This window comes from Rattus norvegicus, chromosome 15 (assembly GCF_021556685.1).
Source record: "Rattus norvegicus strain SHRSP/BbbUtx chromosome 15, alternate assembly SHRSP_T2T, whole genome shotgun sequence".
Lineage (NCBI taxonomy): Eukaryota > Metazoa > Chordata > Mammalia > Rodentia > Muridae > Rattus > Rattus norvegicus.
The window spans coordinates 84,428,600-84,449,777 of record NC_141548.1 but is presented as its reverse complement, the minus strand read 5'-3'; the positions used below and the strand labels follow the sequence as shown (position 1 = coordinate 84,449,777).

General features: G+C 42.2%; 1 protein-coding gene across 51 annotated transcripts in view; it reads right to left on the bottom strand.

Moving 5' to 3' along the window:
* Positions 1-347: 347 nt before the first annotated feature.
* Lmo7 (LIM domain 7) overlaps positions 348-21,178 on the bottom strand; it is a 202,842-nt gene continuing 182,011 nt past the window's right edge. For 18 of the 51 annotated variants that reach the window (XM_087586222.1, XM_087586227.1, XM_087586229.1 and 15 more), the window contains 12 exons: positions 19,386-19,427; positions 17,416-17,441; positions 17,019-17,123; positions 16,336-16,428; positions 15,526-15,959; positions 14,696-14,761; positions 11,913-11,965; positions 9,329-9,542; positions 5,634-5,909; positions 3,860-3,968; positions 2,351-2,453; positions 360-1,143 (listed from right to left, as the gene is read on the bottom strand). In XM_087586222.1, the coding sequence (XP_087442348.1) occupies positions 1,121-1,143; positions 2,351-2,453; positions 3,860-3,968; positions 5,634-5,909; positions 9,329-9,542; positions 11,913-11,965; positions 14,696-14,761; positions 15,526-15,959; positions 16,336-16,428; positions 17,019-17,123; positions 17,416-17,441; positions 19,386-19,427 (1,544 nt within the window). In that variant the 3' untranslated portion in view covers positions 360-1,120. 51 annotated transcript variants of the gene reach the window in all.

The window sequence follows — 21,178 nt, the reverse complement described above, 5'->3', positions numbered from 1 at the left end:
TCTCAATTGCACCTTCGTGAGAATATGTAAAATGTAATAAGAAAGGTGTACATACTTAAATATAACTAAAAGGCATGATAGGGGAGCTGGAGAGGCAGCATAGGAGGAGGTAGGCGTGCTTGTTGCTCTTTTAAGACCTGAACTCAGTTTCCAGTACCCATAATGGACACCTCACATCCACCAGCTCCAGGGAATCCAGCCTCCTGCCCTGGCCGCCACAGACTCCCATGTTTTTGTGATAAATACACACAAACACACACACACACACACACACACACACACACACACACACACACCACATACTTTTTAGAACACAAACTCATTAAATAATTGGAAACAATAAATAGTTTTAAAAACTGTTCCTTAAATGCATCACAAATTTTATTTACAAAGGCAACTGAACAGAGACGCTCACTAGTTTCTGGAGGAAATTACCGGTATACAAACCACAATTATTTTTCATTATTGAAAATAAACAGCTTTTCTACTGGCATTTGCTTAGCCACAACAGTCCTGGTAAAGAAAACAGAGTGCCCTCCTCAAGCAAATAAAACATTACATAAGCAAAATCACTTTTCAGCTGGATTATTTCTGGGTAAAGAAAGCCACAAAGAGCAAATTTATGGGTGGATTTAGGTGAAAATTTTTCATATGGTTCCACATTAACTTAGAATACATTATAATAGACAAACACAATTACATATTTATATTAACTATTTCAAATAATGTTTAAGAACTTAAAAAAAATTGAAACAAAATACCCTCTTTGAAAAACCACTTAAAAGTCAAACTAGATCATCAGATCATCAGCATGAGAAGTATTTTTTTAAGTTCTTGAGTTTTGTTTTGTTTCCCACTTGTGCTTTTAGGATGCTGAGTTCAAAAGGTAAATACTGCACTCTTCCCCCACACACACATAATTACCTTCTTATAAATAAACAACAAAAATACAGGTCCTACCAACACCACAGTGTTCCTATGTCATCTAACGAGGCAAAGATTATTCTTTTTTTTTTTTTTTTAAAAAGAGGGGAAAACATACACCATTTTTTATAGTTCTGCCTCAGTGACCACCGTCTCCTCTTCTATCTGCAACAGTGCTTTTGAGTGGAGGCTTACGTCACATGGCGGTTGGCCGGCCAGCTGATTAGGCAAGGAGAGAAGAGAGAGAAGCACTCAGACTCAGAACTGTGAATGACAAACCCAAGGGAACAAAGCAGTCATCACTCAGAGTGGCCCAGTGAAGTAGAGATAGTTGCCGGCTGCTCAGTCTTAGGACAAAGGTAGGCAATTGCAGCCTCTGGGGTCTAGAATCCTTTATTTGTAAAACACAGGGTATAAAATGAACTGCTAAATCAGAACACAAAAACCAAAACCTTCAACTCTCTATTATTTGTACTGAAGAAGAGAAAAGGCATGGGCAATTATTCCAAAAATTCAATTATACTTGGCTGTGGATTTAAGAGAGAAAAATGCACACACATACACACTCCCAAGACCCCATGCCCAAGCCTTGACTTTCTCCCAACTTCAGGGTCCCAGGAAGGCCTGGAGAACCAGGAGAGAAGCCGCTGACAGATAAGAGAGAGTTGGCCGGTTCAAATCATTTCCAAGCACTCTGCACATGAGGGGCCATATAAATACCTCTGAGTTCAAAGGCAATACGTTTGTGGATAGCACTTGTAACACCCTTTCACAACAAGGAAGAAAACTGTTACCAGCATCAAGGTTCATAGTGATGTTATATCAATAGCCATTGTCTTGCTGAGGCTATAAACACACAACAGAGTTATGCTACCCTACACTTTATGATATTCAAACTCCTGCTTAGAAAAAAAGTAGCATTTAATTTTTTTTAATTCAGTAACACTGAAACACCATATAAACAAAATTAAGGTTCTCTTTCAAAATGTTATGCATGGATACATGGTTATATAGCAACATAAGCTTTTGCAAAGTCGATTACCTTATAAATTGCATTAAGTTCTTATCATTAGAGATGGATATAAGCTGACAATGGGGATGAAGCCTAAACCAGGAGGCAGATGAAGTCTGCTCAGAGGACTTGCCTTAACCCTGTATCTTGTTCTCCAGAGTCACTAGAAGTTTCTCCAGCAGCTTTGCAACCCACAATCAATGTCCTGATTTTGGATACAAGCCCCTCCAGTTCCTGACCCTACGATCCCCTCCTAAGTGGCTGGGATTCATTACATACCCTCTTTAAAGAGGTCAGGCTATGGTCCCTGAACCCAGGATCTTATGGCAGAGAGCCTGCAGGCTCAGGGAAAGGCATAGGAACCCGTGGTCTCCTCAAAAGACAAGAAATTTTCTCTCTGATTTGTTCTCTTACATTTGAATCGGAGATAGCAGTCATTGCAGTACAGTTGGTGGTTTCGGATTCTGACTTCGGCTCCGGAGGAAGAGCCTCCGAGGTCACGCTCACAGGAGACACACTGGTAGGCAAAAGAACGCAGACAATTAGGGAACTCCAGAAAGCCAGAGAACTCTCAGAAGAGAGATGCAGGGGGTGAGGGGGATACACAGAAGTGGGCAAGAGGATTATAGGGTGCAGCTGGAAAACTCTTGGGTATTCTACAGTAAAGCAAAGGGATGGGGAGGCCAAAAGGTAATTAGTGGATTTAAATCAAGCCTGCTGGATTAGACACTCAGAATTCAGAAAGCAAATTTTAAGAGCCAAGATGATCATTATAAATAAACCAGGGGATAAAGAAATTTAAAAACAAATTGATGATTGGCCTAAAGAAGTTCAGTCTTCGTTGCTCCAAGGAAATGACTTCTAACTCACATGTAAGAACAGGAGAGAAAACAATCTGAATTTCTTGCATTCCAGTCTAGAGTGGACCATTCCCTGTGTCTCTATATCACTGGTAGAGCAAGTATTCCCTCAGGGGTGCTCTGGTGTTCTCTGTCTCTCCCCCTTTGTCAGTCTGTCTATCTGTGTCTGCGTCTCTCTCTCTCTCTCTCTCTCTCTCTCTCTCTCTCTCTCTCTCTGTCTCTCTGTCTTGTTCTCTCTCTGTCTCTGTCTTTGTCTCTCTTTGTCTCTGTCTCTCTCTCTCTGTCTCTCTCTCTCTGTCTCTCTCTCTCTGTGTCTCTGTCTCTGTCTCTGTCTCTCTCTCTCTCTCTCTCTCTCTCTCTGTGTGTGTGTGTGTGTGTGTGTGTGTTTTCAAACCCTGTTTTCACTCATTCTGCTCTACATGTATACGATACATGCTTAGGCAAGCTGCTAACTTTGGAATTTCAGGATCAAAACTGGGGAGACTTTCTTCTGGCCCAAAGAGAGTTCCAGAAATTAAACCTGGTGTGTGTTTATAGGCAGACACTGTAAAACAAAGAATTACAGCCTGACCCTTTCCTATATAGGAAAAAAAAAATTATCAGGAGTAAGCAGGCTGTGCAATTGTAAAAATATTTACAGCGGTTTTCCTTCCAGACACTATTAAAAGCTATCGTTTGAGACACTGATAACTGCATGTCTCCATGTTGCTAATAACACTGGTAAATTAAATTCTAAGTCTACCCATGGCAGCAGGCTGGAGAACACACTGTGCACTGTAAATTTTATTTATAGAATCCTAGCAAATTAGAGCTACAAAAAGCATGGGCCTTCCAGACTGACTTTTATAAGAAGATTCCAGCCTTGAGAACTAAGTAGTAGCAAGCGATTTGCAATGCCAGCGCAGCACAGACCAACAAATAACAGCACCAAGCTTGTTAGTGGCGCATCCGCAACCCCGGGGGCTCACAGAAGCCATGCGTTCTCCAAGCAAAGCGTGGCGTGACGGGGCGTGGCATGGTGGGTGGGCCCGCCGGGCTGGCAAGCTCTCTGACTCAGGCTCACCTTAAAACAATGTAAATGATAACAAAGACCCAGGGTCTCGATGATCATGGCGGCTCCTTTGCCCAGAATGCTATTACAGTAGGAGCACACACGTTTCCCACTCACTGACCTAGACATGGAACAAGAACGGAACGGAGGCTTTCACCTGTGCTGTGCAAGGTTGGCATTTAAAGTCACACTCAGCATTGTTAGCAACGAAGATATAACTTAAGAAAGGATCTGTATATCTGTGGGAGAGAAACCTTCAGCAGCCAACTAAAGCATGACTTCATTACATCTTGCACTGTCTCGATGGAGGCCCTAGGGATGCGATTCGTCCATTTGCGACTTTGATGGCATTCCCCTTTGATTACGAATGGACTCACCAGAATCTCTGATCTTTTACATCCTTTTGCTAATTCAGTTGGCCAATACACAAAATTCCACTTGGGCATTCCACCCTTGGGGCCATCTGATTCTCTGTAGTTTGCCGTCTCTAAATTACTTTTTACCCCTTCTTACTCATTTTTCTGGTTAGAAATCTAAACACCTTCTTGACTCCACCTCTGTTGAGAATGACGTCACATTGCCTAAGAGCTGCAGATGAGCCCGGGATGGGGGTTTCCTAGGGCTAAAGGGACAACCCTTCATCCTCATCCTTACTGTCCCACCCCTCCAGAAGGAGCACAGTACTACAGTCCCACTAAGGAGTGGGGGGTGTGGCTATTGAGCGTTGGAGGAGAAGAGAGCCACCTGCTGGACACAGACCTTCCCTGCACAGAAAATCCCAAGACTTGTCCCTAGCCCTCCCCTGTCCTATTCTCACACATGGGGCCCCAGTGGGAGAGTGAGTGACTTCTGCAAATTCCATCAACCCCAAGAAACTGACTGTAAGTCCTCCTCACCCCTTCTCCTTTAATTCAACACCCTAACATATTTTGTGGATCTTGGTAACTGTAACATTATTTTGGACTGATAGAAAGTATTTTCTTATCTCAGTCTAATACTTCACAGCTTAAAAAGTATCCAAATAGAAATGGATTTCTACCTCTAATTGTGATGGAAACTAGAACTCCTTTAGGATCACAACAGAGGACTGTGCACATCTGAAAACACAACCCACACAAACATCAGCCCCACCCCCCATAGCCCAGAGGCAAGTAGCCATTCAAGATGCTACCTAACTTTCCCACCTCCCAATATAACACATGAACTACAGGAGCCAAGTGATGCGGCCTGAGCAGAATGCTAGCAGATCAGGTAACAGACAAAGCAATCCAAGACTCCAAACACAAGATCAAACCTACAGGATGTTTCTTTAAAAAAAAAAAAAAAATCAGTTTGCTATGCCGCCATTTTATCATGACTTTCTTTCACATTCCATTCCAATGAATTTCTATTCCAGTGCCATTAAAAGTCCAACACTTCATAATACTGCTCTCGCTCATAAATATGACAAGCATTCTCGAGCCACTGTATCATTTGGCGATGCCACATGGTGATATATCCAGACAAATCTACCATCTGAGACACTGACCAAAAAGCACAGGCAACAGAGAGCCTCCAACATGCAAACATGTTGACGGTCTTCAGTACCTTTACCAGACATCTGTAAACACTGGGCAGGCAGCAGACAGAGGCAGGAGAAAGCCTTCTCAATGGCTTTGATACAGAAACACCAAATTCCATGCACTCAAGAGGACTTGGTTTTCTTCTTTACTGGGTCATTTGGGGGATGTTTCAATGAAGGAACATCCATAAAACTAAGACAAGGGGACTGCACAAGAGGCCTTACCTGTTACGTAGCTGAGAGCCTGACTGTGACATCGAAGGAGAATGGCTACGTGGAGAGGGAGACCCCGGGGAGGTCTTCACTGAGCCAGCTAGAGGCGGTACCGCAGAGGATGGGTTCCGCATGTAGGCACGGTTTGACGTGGACAACAGCTGTGGTGGCAGGCGACTAAAGTCTTGAACAGAGGAAGATGCGTAGACTCCTGCAGGCTGGCTGTGCCAGGAGGACTGCCTCCAAGATCCTGGCCGCTGGGAATCCAGATTGTCCAGAGACTCCCCTCTGAAACACAGGAGGTGGTCACAGGAGTAACATGAGTCACTCAGATTGAGGTCACCTAACAGACGCACCATGGTGGTCAATGTAAGGCCCCCTTTATGTATTTTCTGGGCTGCAACTAATCTAGTTCCAGTTACATATATCTTTAACAATAAAATCATTCTACACTAGAGGTACTGTAGCATTTCATATTCAATAACCTTATCTGGAGTGGTTCTTAGACAAAAGACCAAGTATCAAGTGGGAAGAAAACGACTTCTTAAAGAAAAGTTAATACTAGCAGTCAGTCATCCCTAAACAACAGGTTAGACATAGAAACCTCAGTCTTTTAAAATTCAACCAGAAAATACATTTTAAGCACATAAGTATTGAAGTATTTTCACAGACGTATTTCACTTAATTTTCACACAACAGTACAAGGGTGGTTTTAATCTCACACAAGTTACCCTGACCAGATCAGGAGTTCGTGGTTGAGGCCCTGGCTTCAAACCAAAGTCCCCTGAACCCTCTGCAACCCAGGCCTGCCTCCCAGACACTCCCTTTTGCCACCCCAAGTCCTATGTGTCAGCAACTGTTCAGTGTCCACATAGCAGGAAATAGAAGATACCCTGAATACAGGATTAGCTCTTCTACAAAAGCTAGCTCTGGATTGTGCATGCCTCTCTAACTGTTGATTTTGTTAGTGTGTTTAAGTCTTTCTTCCTGCCAGAAGCTTAAACAATAGAGGGGTTTTTTTTAGCTTAACATTGTATGCAATGCAGCGTTACAATATAACTCTCCACAGGGAGTGGGTCAAGAAGCACAGAAGGGTCTTCTGAGAGTGGGCAAAGGGTCCTTATTCCCTTACTTTCTTTCCATATCCGCCCTAATCCTGCAAAGCAGCAACCCTGAATTGTGTGTCCTTACAGATTTTTCTCAGATATGGAAGGAAATAATAACTCATACGTACAAATTTGCATATGTACATTAATACAGGCGTATATACTATGTACTATGTAACAGTCCTCAAAAATGGAAACAATATGGTTTTTATTTATTACAACACTGTAACGTTTGCAACACCTAACATAGAAGATCCTGAATCCTGGTCTTGCCTCATCATGGGATGAGTCAGTTGTGCCCACAGAACCATGCACTGCTCTCCTGTCCAGTGCCATCCACTAAAGCTGGATTTGACCATGTGGCTACTTTAAAGTGTAGGGCACCAGCAAATATATGATATATATGGAGAGTGATAAGCATTTTCATGTCCGGAACTGTCTTCTGAAAGATTCCTCTTTGAAAGTTAGTACCACAGCAGGAGGCAGCTCCCGAAGCTGTGTGGGAAGGGGATTACAGTCCAAGAGCTCTCTCCTGCTGAGCCCTGGGACCTCTTCAGGAAGGCTCAAAAGTGCAGTGCATTGCTAAGACATACAGTGCTAACCCATGGACATTTTACACATTCAGAGTCATTAAAGAAACAGTGAATACATGATGGAGACCTGGGGTTGGGGGCAGCCAAACCATTACTATCTCTTTTATTTAAAAGAAAAAAATGTCAACTCTAAATCTATGGTTGCTCAAGTGCCAAAGCCAACACCAGGCAAGGAACAGACCAGGCAACCCCTAATAGTAGTAATAATAATAATAATAATAATAATAATAATAAATGATAATAATAACAACAACAACAATTTAGTGTGCTTATTTAAATAAGGAAAAGACACACAAAATTTACTCCATCCCTAAAGCACAAGAGGCCTCCTTACCTCCTGAGGTGGTGAGCGCACACAGTGCGACCTGCACTTTTTGATACTTGAGTCTAATGGCTGTACTGCTGTCAACTAGGCGCACCTTTAGGAATGATACCGTGTTTTGTGGGTGGGGTGGTTTGGGTTTTTTGGTTTGGTTTAGTTTTCTTCACCACTGCCAGTAGTGTGTGCCCTTGTCTTTATTTTTGTATGCTTATTTAACAAAATCCAGATGAGAGAGGCCTGGGGTAAGGAAATGTATATTTTGCTTTAATTTACCATGAAAAAAATGATTGAAACTGTCGGAGAAAGGAATTCTTATTTTCTTATGCATCGCCAGTACTAGTTCAAATCAGTGTCTTAACACCGTATAAACTTCATAAGCCGAAGGACATGTTACCGTTTGACAGTGGTGTTGATTTTTATATATTTGCCGATTTCGTTTCTGTTTCCCATGAACTATCTACTCACACGACCTGTCTAGTTCAGCTACAGATACAGAGAGGGACAGATGCAAATACAAACACACAGGAAGGTACTAGGATTGCCTTGTGGGTTTTAAATCAATTATTTGTATATCGAAACAACTAGTTCTGTATCTGAAACAGGTTATAAATAAAGTCTCAGTAGCTTTGCTGACAGAACACCGAACAGAGTAACCGCAGTACTGTGTGCCAAGACAGGCTCTTAAAATGCCCACCCACTCACTCCAGTTCATATCTACATACTTACCATCTAAAAAGTTACAAAATTAGGTTTTCACACGTTTTTGTGAATCCAATTATCATGATTCCGACCTAGCCATTAATCTCATTATGACTATAAGTAGGTTTTCTTCTCTTCAAATTTAATACCCAAGAGTCAAATGTGTACTTAACTATCTGAATCCCACTTCAAAATCCAACATGCAGATTTAGAATCTGTCCGTGATGTGATCGTGTCCAGCAGCTTCTCTGCCTCAACCAGTTTCTTCACAGAGAAAAATAGAGTAACATAGAGTAACTGTGCCCACTTCAAAACATTGGTGTCTGTTTAAATGAGAGGGTTCAGACACAACTGACTGTGACACACAGAATAGCACTCATGGCCTTCCTCTCTCTCTCTCTCTCTCTCTCTCTCTCTCTCTCTCTCTCTCTCTCTCTCTGTGTGTATGTGTGTGTGTGTGTATGTGTGTGTTTCTGTCTCTCTGTGTCTGTGTGTGTGTGTCTTTCTATGTCTTTATGACCTCTCTCTCTCTCTCTCTCTCTCTCTCTCTCTCTCTCCCCCCCCTCTGTGTGTGTGTGTCTGTGTCTTTCTTTCTCTCTGTGTCTGTGTCCTTCTGTCTTTATGACCTTCTTCTCTCTCTCTCTCTGTGTCTTTTTGTTTCTCTGTGTCTATGTGTGTCTTTCTCTGTCTTTATGACCTTCCTCCTCTCTCTCTCTCCCTCTCTCTCTCTTTCTGTGTGTGTGTGTCTTTCTGTCTCTCTGACTCTGTCTCTCTCTCTCTCTCTCTCTCTGTCTCTGTCTCTCTCTCTCTCTCTGTGTCTCTCTGTCTGTGTGTGTGTGTGTGTGTGTGTGTGTGTGTGTGTGTGTGTGTGTGTATGTGTCTATGAGTCTCTCTGGCTCTGTCTGTCTCTCAAAGAGGGATGGGGGGAGGCTACAAATGAGACCTTGCCTCACAGCCAAGAGGAAGTGATGGTGAACTGTCTCTTACCTTCTCATGATCCCAGTCAGGCAGATGGGCTCCTTGTTTACACTGGCACTGCGCTGTCGGATCCAGCTGTTGTCATTGTGGAGAGATGTTTTCTTCCTCATTTCCTGAAGGATTTGCTGTCTCTCCAACTCCGCTTCCGAGGGGCCTTGATCCTTCTTAGAACTCCTTTGTGAAAAGCTAGTGGTCCCAATTCGATCTGAATATTTGCTGCTTCCTAAATTAAAAAAAAAATATGAGAAACTTTGTTAGAAGTACACAAGAAATGACAGAGGATCCGTCTCCAAAGACGTGCAACTTTAAACCCAACACTATTCAGATGTGCTGACGCCATTCATCTTCAGGGAGATGTCTACAGAACAGACAGCAACTAGGGAAAGCTCCAGTATATCCATTGGGATGCACACAAGAAAACCATCAAGGCTGCCTACAAAGAGAAAAAAAAAAACCCAAACCCTACGGACCTCAAAAATGTTTATCTAGTTCCTCTTTCCTTCAATCAGGTGCACTCATTGCTATGAAGAGTCTGTAGGGAAACACAATCTTCCTATGTATTTTCTCTGCCCTACCCCCAAACGTGGCGAGAAACAAGACAAATGCACACATCTCTAGTTGCATGGTGCTAAGTGTTCATGGTGTGAATCACAGAGTTAAGTCCTGACTGTGCTGTTGGATTTTTCAGTCTCTGACGTAGCCCTGGTAAGGGGAAAAAAGTGGTCCATAACAATATCAAGTTTTTTTGTGCGCTAACAAATTTGCACAACTGTAATATAACTAAGTTTCTTAGTGATAATTATGTCAGCTTTCACCCCCAGGGTTTGTTGACTAATTTACTTATGTAAAACACACACACAGCCTGGAAGTATTGTCCTTGCTTTAGACTGAAGAAGAAAATTTTAACTAATTTTCTTCTCTAAATCACTGTTATTACCACACTTTCAGAATATTTAGCTTATCTAGGTAGCTCTCCCAAGTAAGCAATGAACAGGGCTACAAAAAAAATTTTTTTATACATACCCACACTTAGTATATTAATCATAACATCAGTATGTTCACATTCAAATTAAACCTTTTTCATTTAAATAACAATCCTCATGTGGCTAATGTGTAAAACAAGTCATCTCATCAACTAAGTAACAATTTCTAGTGTTTGCTAATTGGAACACCTGGGGCTAGCAAAGGAAAGAAAACATATAGGAACTACTATCCAGGTGAGACCCAAAACCAGGAGAATGAGCAGGTGTTTCAGAGGGTCACTCACACTGCACTATCGACTGGGTCTCACTCCACATGCTAAAAGTATGTCACCAAGACGAGTGTACTTAATCTGTAATGTTAGCAATAGCTCGGGGCTGAGTTCAAGAGAGAAGAGCTGGGAATTCCAAATAGGAAAGACCAAAAAGACCCAAAGACCAGCGGACCACATTAGAAATATCTGCTGAGTAACAGAGATACTGACCGTAAGAGAGGGGGAATGATAATTTAGAGCTGTTTCCTAAAGGGAAAGTTGTTCCAAGATGCTGGCAACTTAAGTAGGGCCAAGACCACTGCAGAGCCTACTTCAGCAAGAATACTGCCACCTATCCCAGTGGCACCTACCTCCATGAGCTTTGACCAGAGATACAAACCCCTGCCACCAGGCCACTCAGGCCAAGAGGGAATACAAAATGGTTTTCTTACAAAATCCCCCCCCTCGGTTAAAGATAACACATAAAACGCAGATTGTTATTATTTCTTCCTTTTTAAAAGCAGAAATAGCTAGCATCGGAGACTTGCGTTGCCTTACAGGTAGGTCAGTGATGGGCTGAAGCCAAAGTTTGTCTGTCTGCCTCAAGCTCCACCTGAACCTTTCTTCAGGTGCAAAAACTAACCAGTAGTTTGCTTATGCATTCCCTTATGCAAACCCTATGCAAATGAGGCTTACTGCTTGGAGGTTTTACCTCACTTGTGTAATTCCAGTCATGTAAGGCTGTAAAATAACCATATTTTATATCATGCTCCAAGCGACTTTTGCGAAATGAAAGAAGAATTCCTTTCACTCTGGATTTTCAGACCTTTTGCCATTTACATGTACGATTTCAAGTTTATATGGAATCTTTAAGTCTTCTGCACTATTTTCTGTCCTCATCCTTTCAAGGCCAGATGAAGTCTATTATGCAAAGCTGTGTCAACACTTCTCTTTGCTAAGTCCCCATACATTTTCTTAATTATTCAAATGCCCATTCAAAAGCCATAATAGGGCTGGAGAGACTGCTCAGTGGTTAAGAGCACTGGCTGCTCTTCCACAGGAGCTGGGTTCAATTCCCAACAACCACATGGTAGCTTACATCTGTCTGTAAGTTCAGATCTGGTGGATTCCACATCCATGCACAGACATGCGTGCAGCCAAAACACCAATGCACATAAAATAATTTTTAAAAAAATCAAAAAGAGAGCCAAAATAAACAGAAGATAGTTATTTTATTACAGATATACTCAAAAAAGCATGTTAACTATCTAATATCGATGTGTCTAAAGTGTCCTGCAATTAAAAATACCAAATATAATATATGACCACACAAATAAGTAATACAAAAATCACACTTACCACTCTTCTCTATGAGGGGGTCGTTCAGCTCTGTAGTAGATCTTGATTTACTCCTAAAACAGAATAGATTAAATATGTCTTATTAAGGACATTTTTGCTTTCATTCAAAAAAGATGGTTTGGGTTTGGTTTGTTGTTTCCTAGCTTATTTGTTTGTTTGTTTGTTTGTTTTTGTTTGTTTGAGACAGAGTTTCACTGCATAGACCTGGAACTGGCTTTGTAATCCAGGCTGGCCTCCAACTCAGATGCCCTCCTGCCTCTGCCTCGAGAGTGCTGGAATTAAAGGCATCCACTTTCTACTCTCTCCACACCCTTACACATCTCTCCTTCCCAAGGCAATGGAGACTTCCCAGCAGCCCTGCCCATGCTGGCTCCAGCCAGATCTCAGTTTTGCTACGTTTACAAAGCACCAGCCACCAGATCACCCAGAATCAGTCGTGAGGCCTCCTCCACACTGGCCTCCTCCACACAGGCCTCCTCCACACTGGCCTCCTCCACACTGGCCTCCTCCACACTGCCCAGCATCAAGATGAGAATGGCTAAGGCGTGATGAGGCCACAGAGCACTCATCACCCATTTGCTGGAAGCTATGCTGGCATTCCAAACAGATAGTAAGGCGTAGTACGGACTATACGAGCTACTCTGAAAATGGCATTTTCTTCCAGGTCTCTAAACGTACACGGCCTCATCTCCTCATTCTCCTAAACTACGTGAGCTTCAGAAACAGCAATAACACCAGGCACAGATGCACATACATAGATACATACACAGGTGTACATACCATCTATATCTACGTCCTACACAGTAACCCATAATGCATGATAATATGCCATAACTGCCAGGCGGCTTTACCTGTCAATAGTTATACCTGTGTTTGCAAGGTATTACAAGAAAACACTTGCCACCAGGTGTTAGCCTGCACTCCCCAATGCCTCTAGAGTATACAGTATGTAATATGCATAGTATGCTATGCATTATATATAGTACTATTTATAGTATCATATTATACAGTAGAGTAACATAATAGTATAGAATATATGCCCTCATTATGAATCTGGTCACAGGTTTAAAAGACAGATGTAGATTAAGCTGGCCTGGAATGTATACAGATGCCCTTGCCTCTGTCTCCAAAGTGCTAGTATCATAATTCTGACCTGTCTTTGGTTTTTCTTGGTTTGATTGCTTTCTTAGTTAATGTTTCACCACCTCCACTCTAGGCAGGCACACAATGCCTGAAAGTCTGAACTCTGAAAGTTGATATACTGGGGTGCCTCCTAGACTTTCTTATCTTGAGGCTCTTAGCAAGCTGTTAACTCTCCATAGAGTTGCACTGAGAATTATGGGAAGTGAGAGGGAAGGGGACATTTGCATGATCTCTAGGTTCTCTGGGAGGTTCACCATATTCAGGCCGTTTATCAGGAGGCCTTTCTCTAGCTACTGTAGGTTCTAGTTATTCCTGTTCTTCCTCCTCTCCTCTGAGCTTTGCACTCACCCTGATCACAGGTAAATGTGCCTATTTCCTTAATACCTAACAAAGAAAGAAAGCATCTGACAGGAAGTATGTCAGCTCGGTAAACAGAGGTAAACAATCCTACAGACTGGGTATTTATACAAGGACTACACAAAAGTCCTTAGTGTTGTCAAAGCTGCAAACCTTTTTTTTAATTCCTTGAAAATATCAGAGCTTAATGCTTTAGGAAACTTTAAACACATGTTTCTTTTCTAATGGCTAAAGTCCTATTTTCCTGCCTAAACCTGACCGGTGGTTCCCACCACACTGTCTAAAAAAGAGGTCACAATTCTCATCAGATGCCCTAAAAACATAATCATTATTTTGGTAAGTTTGAGCCACGTTTCATGAGCTTTTAAAGCAAACAGTCCCCTGGATAAGGTAGTATATATCTGTAGTCCCAAAGGTTGGGAAAATGGAGGAAGGAAGAATGCTAGCCCAGGGCTTCATAGTGAGCTCTGGGCAAGCCTGGGGTAGTTATTGAGACACTCTCTCAAACTTTTAATTTAAAACATTGTTCTGAATGACTGAAAAAAAGAACAATTTTTTGTTGATGTCTACTCTTCTTATAAAGTAACTCCTCCCACAGGGAAGGAGAATAATATAGCTTTTTCTCTGTGAGATTACTTGGTTGGTCGGTTGGATGGTTGGACTTTTTTGTTTTTGAGTTTTGAGATAAGGTTTGGTTTGTAGCCTACAGTAACCTTGGCTTATTATGTTGTTCGGGGGTAGCCTTGACCTCGAATAAATCCTTTTATCTGGGCCTCCTAAATTCTGAGATTGCAAACATATATCACTTACATATGACCCTAGCATGAAACTGCCTTTGACTTTAGTTTGAACAATAACTTAGATCTCTGGTGTCTCGGGGACTATTTTCATTTCTATTTCTTCTCTGCCTGTCCATCATGTACTAGGATTTCACGGGCTTAGAGGATGTTGAAGACTGTCACTCTCATGTCCCCAGATACTTTGACCAACTCCCCAAAGCAGAGCTAGGTCTCTGGTAACTAGCAGCAGATGTGGGACCAAGCCCAAACAGCCAGAAGTTCATGAATGAGCTCAGCACAGAATGCTGAGCCACAAAATCATAAGCTACATTTAAAGGTAATTGTTACACAGCAAAAACAGATACAAAGAAAAATCTTCAAGTTTTCTTTGTTTTCCACAAGCCCTTGAGGGCTACACCCTCTACAAATCATAGTGAGTAAAGTGAGGAGCACTCCTCTGAAGCCAACCAGGACCACCCAAGTAAAAGGAAATAGTCCACACACCTGTCAATTGGAAGCAGCCCTGAAGATTCTTCTTCTCTCTTTGGTAGATCATAGGAATCAATAGGCCTAAAAAAGTAAGGATTTTTTTTTATTAAAATATTGAAATTTAAGACATCCGTTTACTTTAGGAATATTGAAATAGTATCCTGGTCTCTTTAGGTAAACTGTGTTTATGGCTTAAGATCTAGACATGCAATTCAATCGGTTGCTACAGAAAATGGATCTATAGGCATTTGCTAATTGCATGTCCGCTCACCCATTCACTGAGTAAGTATTCACTGGGGTGGGTGGGAACAATGTGTTCTGGTAATATAGGGCTACAGAAATGTGTTTAAAGAGTTGCTGCTTTGCAATACATCTTCTTGAGGTGGTGCGGTGGAGAAAGAAATGGTGAGGGGGGTATAATCAGGTATTCTGGAAGGCTAAGGGGAGTTTACATCAAGTAAGTGGGCCACACATATGTGAGGGAAGTCGTTTTTAGAGGTACCAGAACATACTGAAATCCAAGGCAGAGGGCTGTAATTTTCACAGAAGGCAAGCAAACAAAGGAGACAGTAAACCAGGAAAGAGTCAAAAGGTTTAAGACCTTAAAAGGTCCAAGATAGAACTTTCTGGCTTTGGCAAGGAGTTTTGATGTCAGGAAGCCATGCAAGAACTGAGGGAATTGAAGGCGCACGATGGTTGTTTGCGGTTCTAAGGCTCCGCTGAACTGTTTGATTCACTTGTGCAAAGATGGCAGAGAGGGAAAGACACACAGGGTGGACAAAACAAAGCCACAGCTACTAAAACTCCTTGGTTTGGGGGCAGCTCTTTCATCTATGGCAACGGACCTCCGGTACTGGTATATTTTGACCGAAGTTTCTCGTTCCCTCTCTGCCTGGAGCTTCTGTGCTTCAGCTCGTTTTCTAGCCTCAGCCTCGGCCTGGGCCTGGGCCTCTGCCCGGGCCTGAGCCTCGGCCCTGGCCTGGGCTTCTGCCTCAGCCCGAGCTTGAGCCTCAGCTTCCCGCTGCTTCCGGAGCTCCTCTTCCTGAGCCTCTTGCTCCTTCCTTTTCTTCTCATGCTCAAGCATGAGCCTTTCCTGCAGCTTCTGACTTTGGTCCTCATACACAGCATCGTCTTCCAGCTGTCCCCGGTCCTCATCTCCGGCTCGGGTGCCTTCCCTGTCCAGAGACTTGGACCCTTCACTCCAGCTGGGTTCCCAGGAGGCAGTCACAGACTCCCGGGAGGTCAGGGAAATGCTGTTGGAATTTAGGACCATCAGCTCCTAGGAAGCCAGGAAAAGAAAGAAAACATGTCACCGTCTGACTCTGTATCCTTTCGTATAGATTCAGCTGTAGATGAGTTTAATGGCAAGCAAAAAATAGTTACAGCACTTAAAAAAAAAAGGTGCCACGTGGCTGAGGTCTAAGTTGGAGAAGAAAGGCTACTCCAAAATTCTAAGGAATAACTACTTGATGTTACATTAGAAAAACTAGAAGAGTTTAAATATCAAAGCAAATTTCTACCATACTCGAATTCAGTATATTTCCAAAGAGCTACAGAGGTGAGAGTGTGTCTAGGAAAAATGGGGTGTGGTGTTCTTCGATAGGTTCTCCAACAGGGCACAGAGAAGGATGGGAACAAGGCGAGCTCCATGCTACCTCATCCAGGTACTTGGAATTCTCTCTCTCCGCCTCCTGCTGAGCTCTCTGCCACTCTTCCCTCAGCTTCTCCTGCTCACGTTGGTATTTTTCCTGTGAGGAAATATGGCACAATGATTAACCAAGGTTGCCCTCTCAAGGGAAGCAGAATGTTTTCCACTAACAATTTTGCTGTCTCTAAACCTCCATATCAATCTGTCACATGACCAATCAGTTTAGTCCCTAAGGGGGGGGGGGGGGGGGAGAAAGAAAGAAAGGTCTTACATGAAGTTAAAATATAGATGTCAGGAAAGAGTAGGCACCTGGGGCGAGACCTGTGCCCAAGCTTCACTGCCAATGCAGCTTTATCAAGGCCTCTAGCTAGGATGAGGGAGGCTGATGGCAAACCAGATCTCATCTAATGCTAACAAGGACAAGTGCTCACAGTCTGGGCCTAACCCTAACCCTTAACCCCTAACCCCTAACCCTGACTGTCCATAAGGGTTAATGCCTGATAGTTTTTAAAAATCACCAAGTAAGGGTTAGTGCAAACTTTGCACACAAGACACAAAAGCATTTGCTAGTGATGAGGATGATGGTTTGGTTCTGCTTCTTTCAAACTTGCTTCTCAACACTGAGTGGCACCAGCCAGAAGAGCATGACGAAAGCCCAGCCTCAGATTGCCTCAGGCTGTGTGACGCTACCTGCAGTAGGCGATCTTGCTCTTTCTGCCACCGCTCCTGCCGCCGTCTCTCCTCCTCTTGATCCCAAGCCCAGCGACTCGGGGCACTGAGGGTTGGAACCGGAAGCTAACCAGAGAATGTAAATGGTACAAGAGAATGTAAATACAGAACAACATAACGTCACTAAATCATCTATTGAAACATGTCCACACTCAACAATCATTCATCTCACGCTGGCTTGAACCCTAATGGCGAAGACATGGTCTCACACATCAACGTCAATCTTTCCAGCATTAGAACATGACAATCTGATCAACGTTGACACATCTTAAGACAATGCAAGAAATGTTACTGTGTAGTAATCCAGTCCCACCAAACTTCCCTTACATATTACCAACTGCAAAAGTCTAATACTCACATCAGGAGCCACAGAATCAGAGCTTCCTGCAATGCAGCCCGGCAAGGAAGGAAGAAAGAAAAACAACACAACGTGAGTTTCCATTGCTACAAAGTAATTCTTTTCACCACTGAATTAGACCACTAGCTGTCCCTGCCAGTATACCAAGTGACATCAGTCTTCTGTGTAATGTAGCCACCTTTCCCTTCTCTCCCTTCTGTACTCATCATCCAAATTCAAATTTAATAACAGAGGAAACCCATGGTGCCTCACTCTGGGAACAGTGCTAGGCTTCACTAAACTGAACAGGCTCTGGTAGTTTGACTCAACAGGAGGAAGAACACAAACATTAGAACACCTCCCAATCCCAGTAGATCATTTTCCATGGTTTTGTTTGTTTGTTTTTGTTTTGCTTTGTTTTGGGGGGGGCTTTTTTTTCTTTTGTTTGTTTGTTTTGCTTATGAGCAGCTTTCTGACTGATGTGATGGCAAAAAAAAAGGAAAAAAAATTCAAGACTTCTTTATCTCTTGTATTATTTGAAACACAAGTATTCAAGCTTGATGTGTAAGCCAGCAGGTACTGTACTATTATTATTATTATTATTATTATTATTATTATTATTATTATTATATTTTGTTGTTGCTTTCTGAGATATGAAACCCAGGCAGATCTCAAGCTTACTGGTGTAGCAAACACTGACTGTGAACGTTGAATTCCCCTTCCTCCATCTTCCATGTGCTGGGATAACAGGTGTGGATTCCCCTGCCCAGCATTTTTTTTTAATTACTATTTATACACTATCTAACCCAGGCTGGCCTTGAACTTTTAATTTTCCTTCCTAGCCTTGGCATTGGAGCTAACTATGGCTACACGAGGATGGCTTGCTTATCCCTTTTTTACAGAGAGATTATATAAATATGTGTCAACACATTGTGCAATTCTAGAAAAGTAAAATCTCAGAAAATATACTATTTACACAGTATTTAGAAAATTTCCTGAAATCTCAGCAGTCACAAATTATTCACTTCTATAACTAAGTTGTCCTAAGACTCAGGAAAATGTCCGTCCCTAAAATAGCTCGTTGAAGAAAAGTGAGAGAAAACTAGAATAAAGACAAGGAATTATTTTGCTTTGGACAATTGAACTGCATGTGTATTAACACTTCAGTTGAATAGCCACAGAAAATACATTTAGTAAAAAACAAAAAATAAAAACAAAACAAAATAAAAACTATAAATCAAAAGCACCAAGCACAGCTAATAAGTTCCTTCTATTTATGGCCTGAGAGGAAACTTAATCTACCTTAAGAAGAATATTTGGTAATAAACACAACAGACACAAAACCAGCAGGTATCATAAAGCAACTTTTGAAATGTTTCGTTAATCTTTAAAGAAATAGTAACATTTCAGATGGCAACAGTTAATCTCCTGTGACGTTGCAACTAAAATGTTACATGTTACTTTTAAGTTCTTCAGAGCCAAACAGAGTTGGAACCACATTCAGGAGACAGAGGGTTAGACAGATGTGAGGATGAAGAGAAGCCACATGCATCACACCTCACGAGGCAGCCCATGCAGTTACACCAACATAGATGGTTTCTCAATGCTCCTAGGTTTAGATGCAACCAAATCCCCACTCAATTTCCTTTGACATCCACAGAGTCATCACTGGCAGCCCTCCCATAGCAACGAGCAACTCTGTTCTTCAAGAACAGTCTTTCCCATGACCGGAACCAGATCGGTTTGGTTTGGTTTGGTTTTTGGAAGTCTACCAAACTTATGTTGGTGTAATCTAACAAAGATGCTGTGCAAGTGACAGAAAGCAGGAACCTGGAAATGAGATCCCTCGTGTCTTACTGGTACCCAGTGGAAAAACACGTGTGTCTCAGTGCTTCGGTAGTTTTGCTTTGTTTTTTCACAAGGTTAAAAAGACAGAGAGAGAGAGAGAGACACCTGGAGAGCTAGACAAAGGACACGCAAAGCCCCATTACCACAGAGGTAGACCCATGAGCTGTAAGAAAAGCCTGGTGGTCCTGGGGAAAGAAGGGAAATGGGTTATGTTGCTTGGATCACAACGGCACGATGGAAAGAGACTGGTGCCTGGGAGCACAGACTACAGAAGGCTGGAGTGGGAGAGGAGATCACGAAAGCCCAGCAATAGTTTAGCTTCGCGGTTTACCTTGTTCAAAAAATTGTGATCGCCTTTTTAAATTTTTCAAAGAAATGGATTCTGATGCTAGTTGGAAAATAAGAAAATAAATACCATGTCATTCATTTTTAATTTCTTACCACTGGTAAATTAAATGACCCTTGCTATACCTTTCCAGTCTTTAGCAATATTATTTTTTCTAAATAACAAAGCTGGTAGCCACTGAAGATAAAGAGTATTTTGAGGCAAACACACATATTTTAGTAGTCTATGCTACATTCAAATTAGTAAAAGGAACAAATACTTGATTAATTATTTTTAGTAGGTAATGCTGTACATTCACAGCAAGGGGAGGCACACCATTGTCATCTTAAGGCACAACAAGGCTTCCAAGAAATGGAAACAATTTTTGTTTAGGTTAATCAACCTAAAAATTATCTCTATCAAAGGAGTTTTACAACGTGATAAAGAAAATTTTTTATAGTATCTAGGGAAGTCAACAAAAGCAGCACAAAATATAGAGCAAATGGTAAACTTAAGGTATGTCTAATTAAAATATTTTGTGGCATTTAAGAACTTATACATGCACTTTAAGTATTATTTCCCTCTTAATTCATGTAAAGAAAACGTAGTTGGACTTCTTCCACAGATCAGTCCCAAGACTGTGGGACAAGCTGGAAAGGTGGGTCTTCCACCTGGAAGTTGTTGGTTTGTTTTTTGGTTGTTTTTTTTTTTTTTTTTTTTTTTAACTAAACAACCCTCAAGTAGCATAGGGTCCCATGGTCTCCATGCAGGTATCCTATCAGTTGACTCTACTCTTCCGGTCACTGGCAGAACAGAACTGGGACTCCTTAGATTTTAGAACCATGAAGGGACATAAGCAATTCTTACTTTAAAACTATGTAGATAAAGGGTGAAACTGTCTCAGCTTCTAATCATTAGAAATGAAGGACGGAGATAATAATCACTGAGAAAAGGCAGATCCATACATCTTGATCAGCTTTCTTCAAGTATCTGTGAACTGCCAAAGTATGTCTGAAGTCACCAAAGCAAGCACAACCCCACTCTAAGAGGCCTGGCCTCAGGGGTAAGACACGTAGCTTCTCTCTCTTTCCTGCCTATACGGACCCGAAAGCTCTTTCTGGCCTGTCTAAGGAATAGCGCGCAGCGTGCAGTAGCTAAATTATTTCCGGATAGTCAGAGCAGAAAGCGAGAACTCTAACATCGCCCTGGACACTCTGCTATCTTTTTCAAGACAAGTGTGACTTCCCTCAACTGTTGCTGCCATTGGTGATCGGCTCCCTAAACATTTGTCCTTTTTAGAACAATGGGGGGGGGGGGTGAAGGGCAGCCTCATCATTTTGTGTTTAACGAAGAACTTTCTGCCAATACTCCACAGCCAGGAAGCTGTTCGTCCTGGGAAAACCTGTTCTCAGGTAGCTTAGGTACCCAGATACCCAGAGTCCCGAGCGAGCGGGCAAACGAGCGGGCTGCTGAACTTGTTTGGAGCTCCTGAAGCGTTCCACGCTGGAACTGACTCCCTCTAACATGGCCGCCATGGCATCTACATGCTAATCTTGGTTGTAACTTGCTGTGCGTCCCAATTTTCCTCCACTTTCAGATATTAATTTTTAC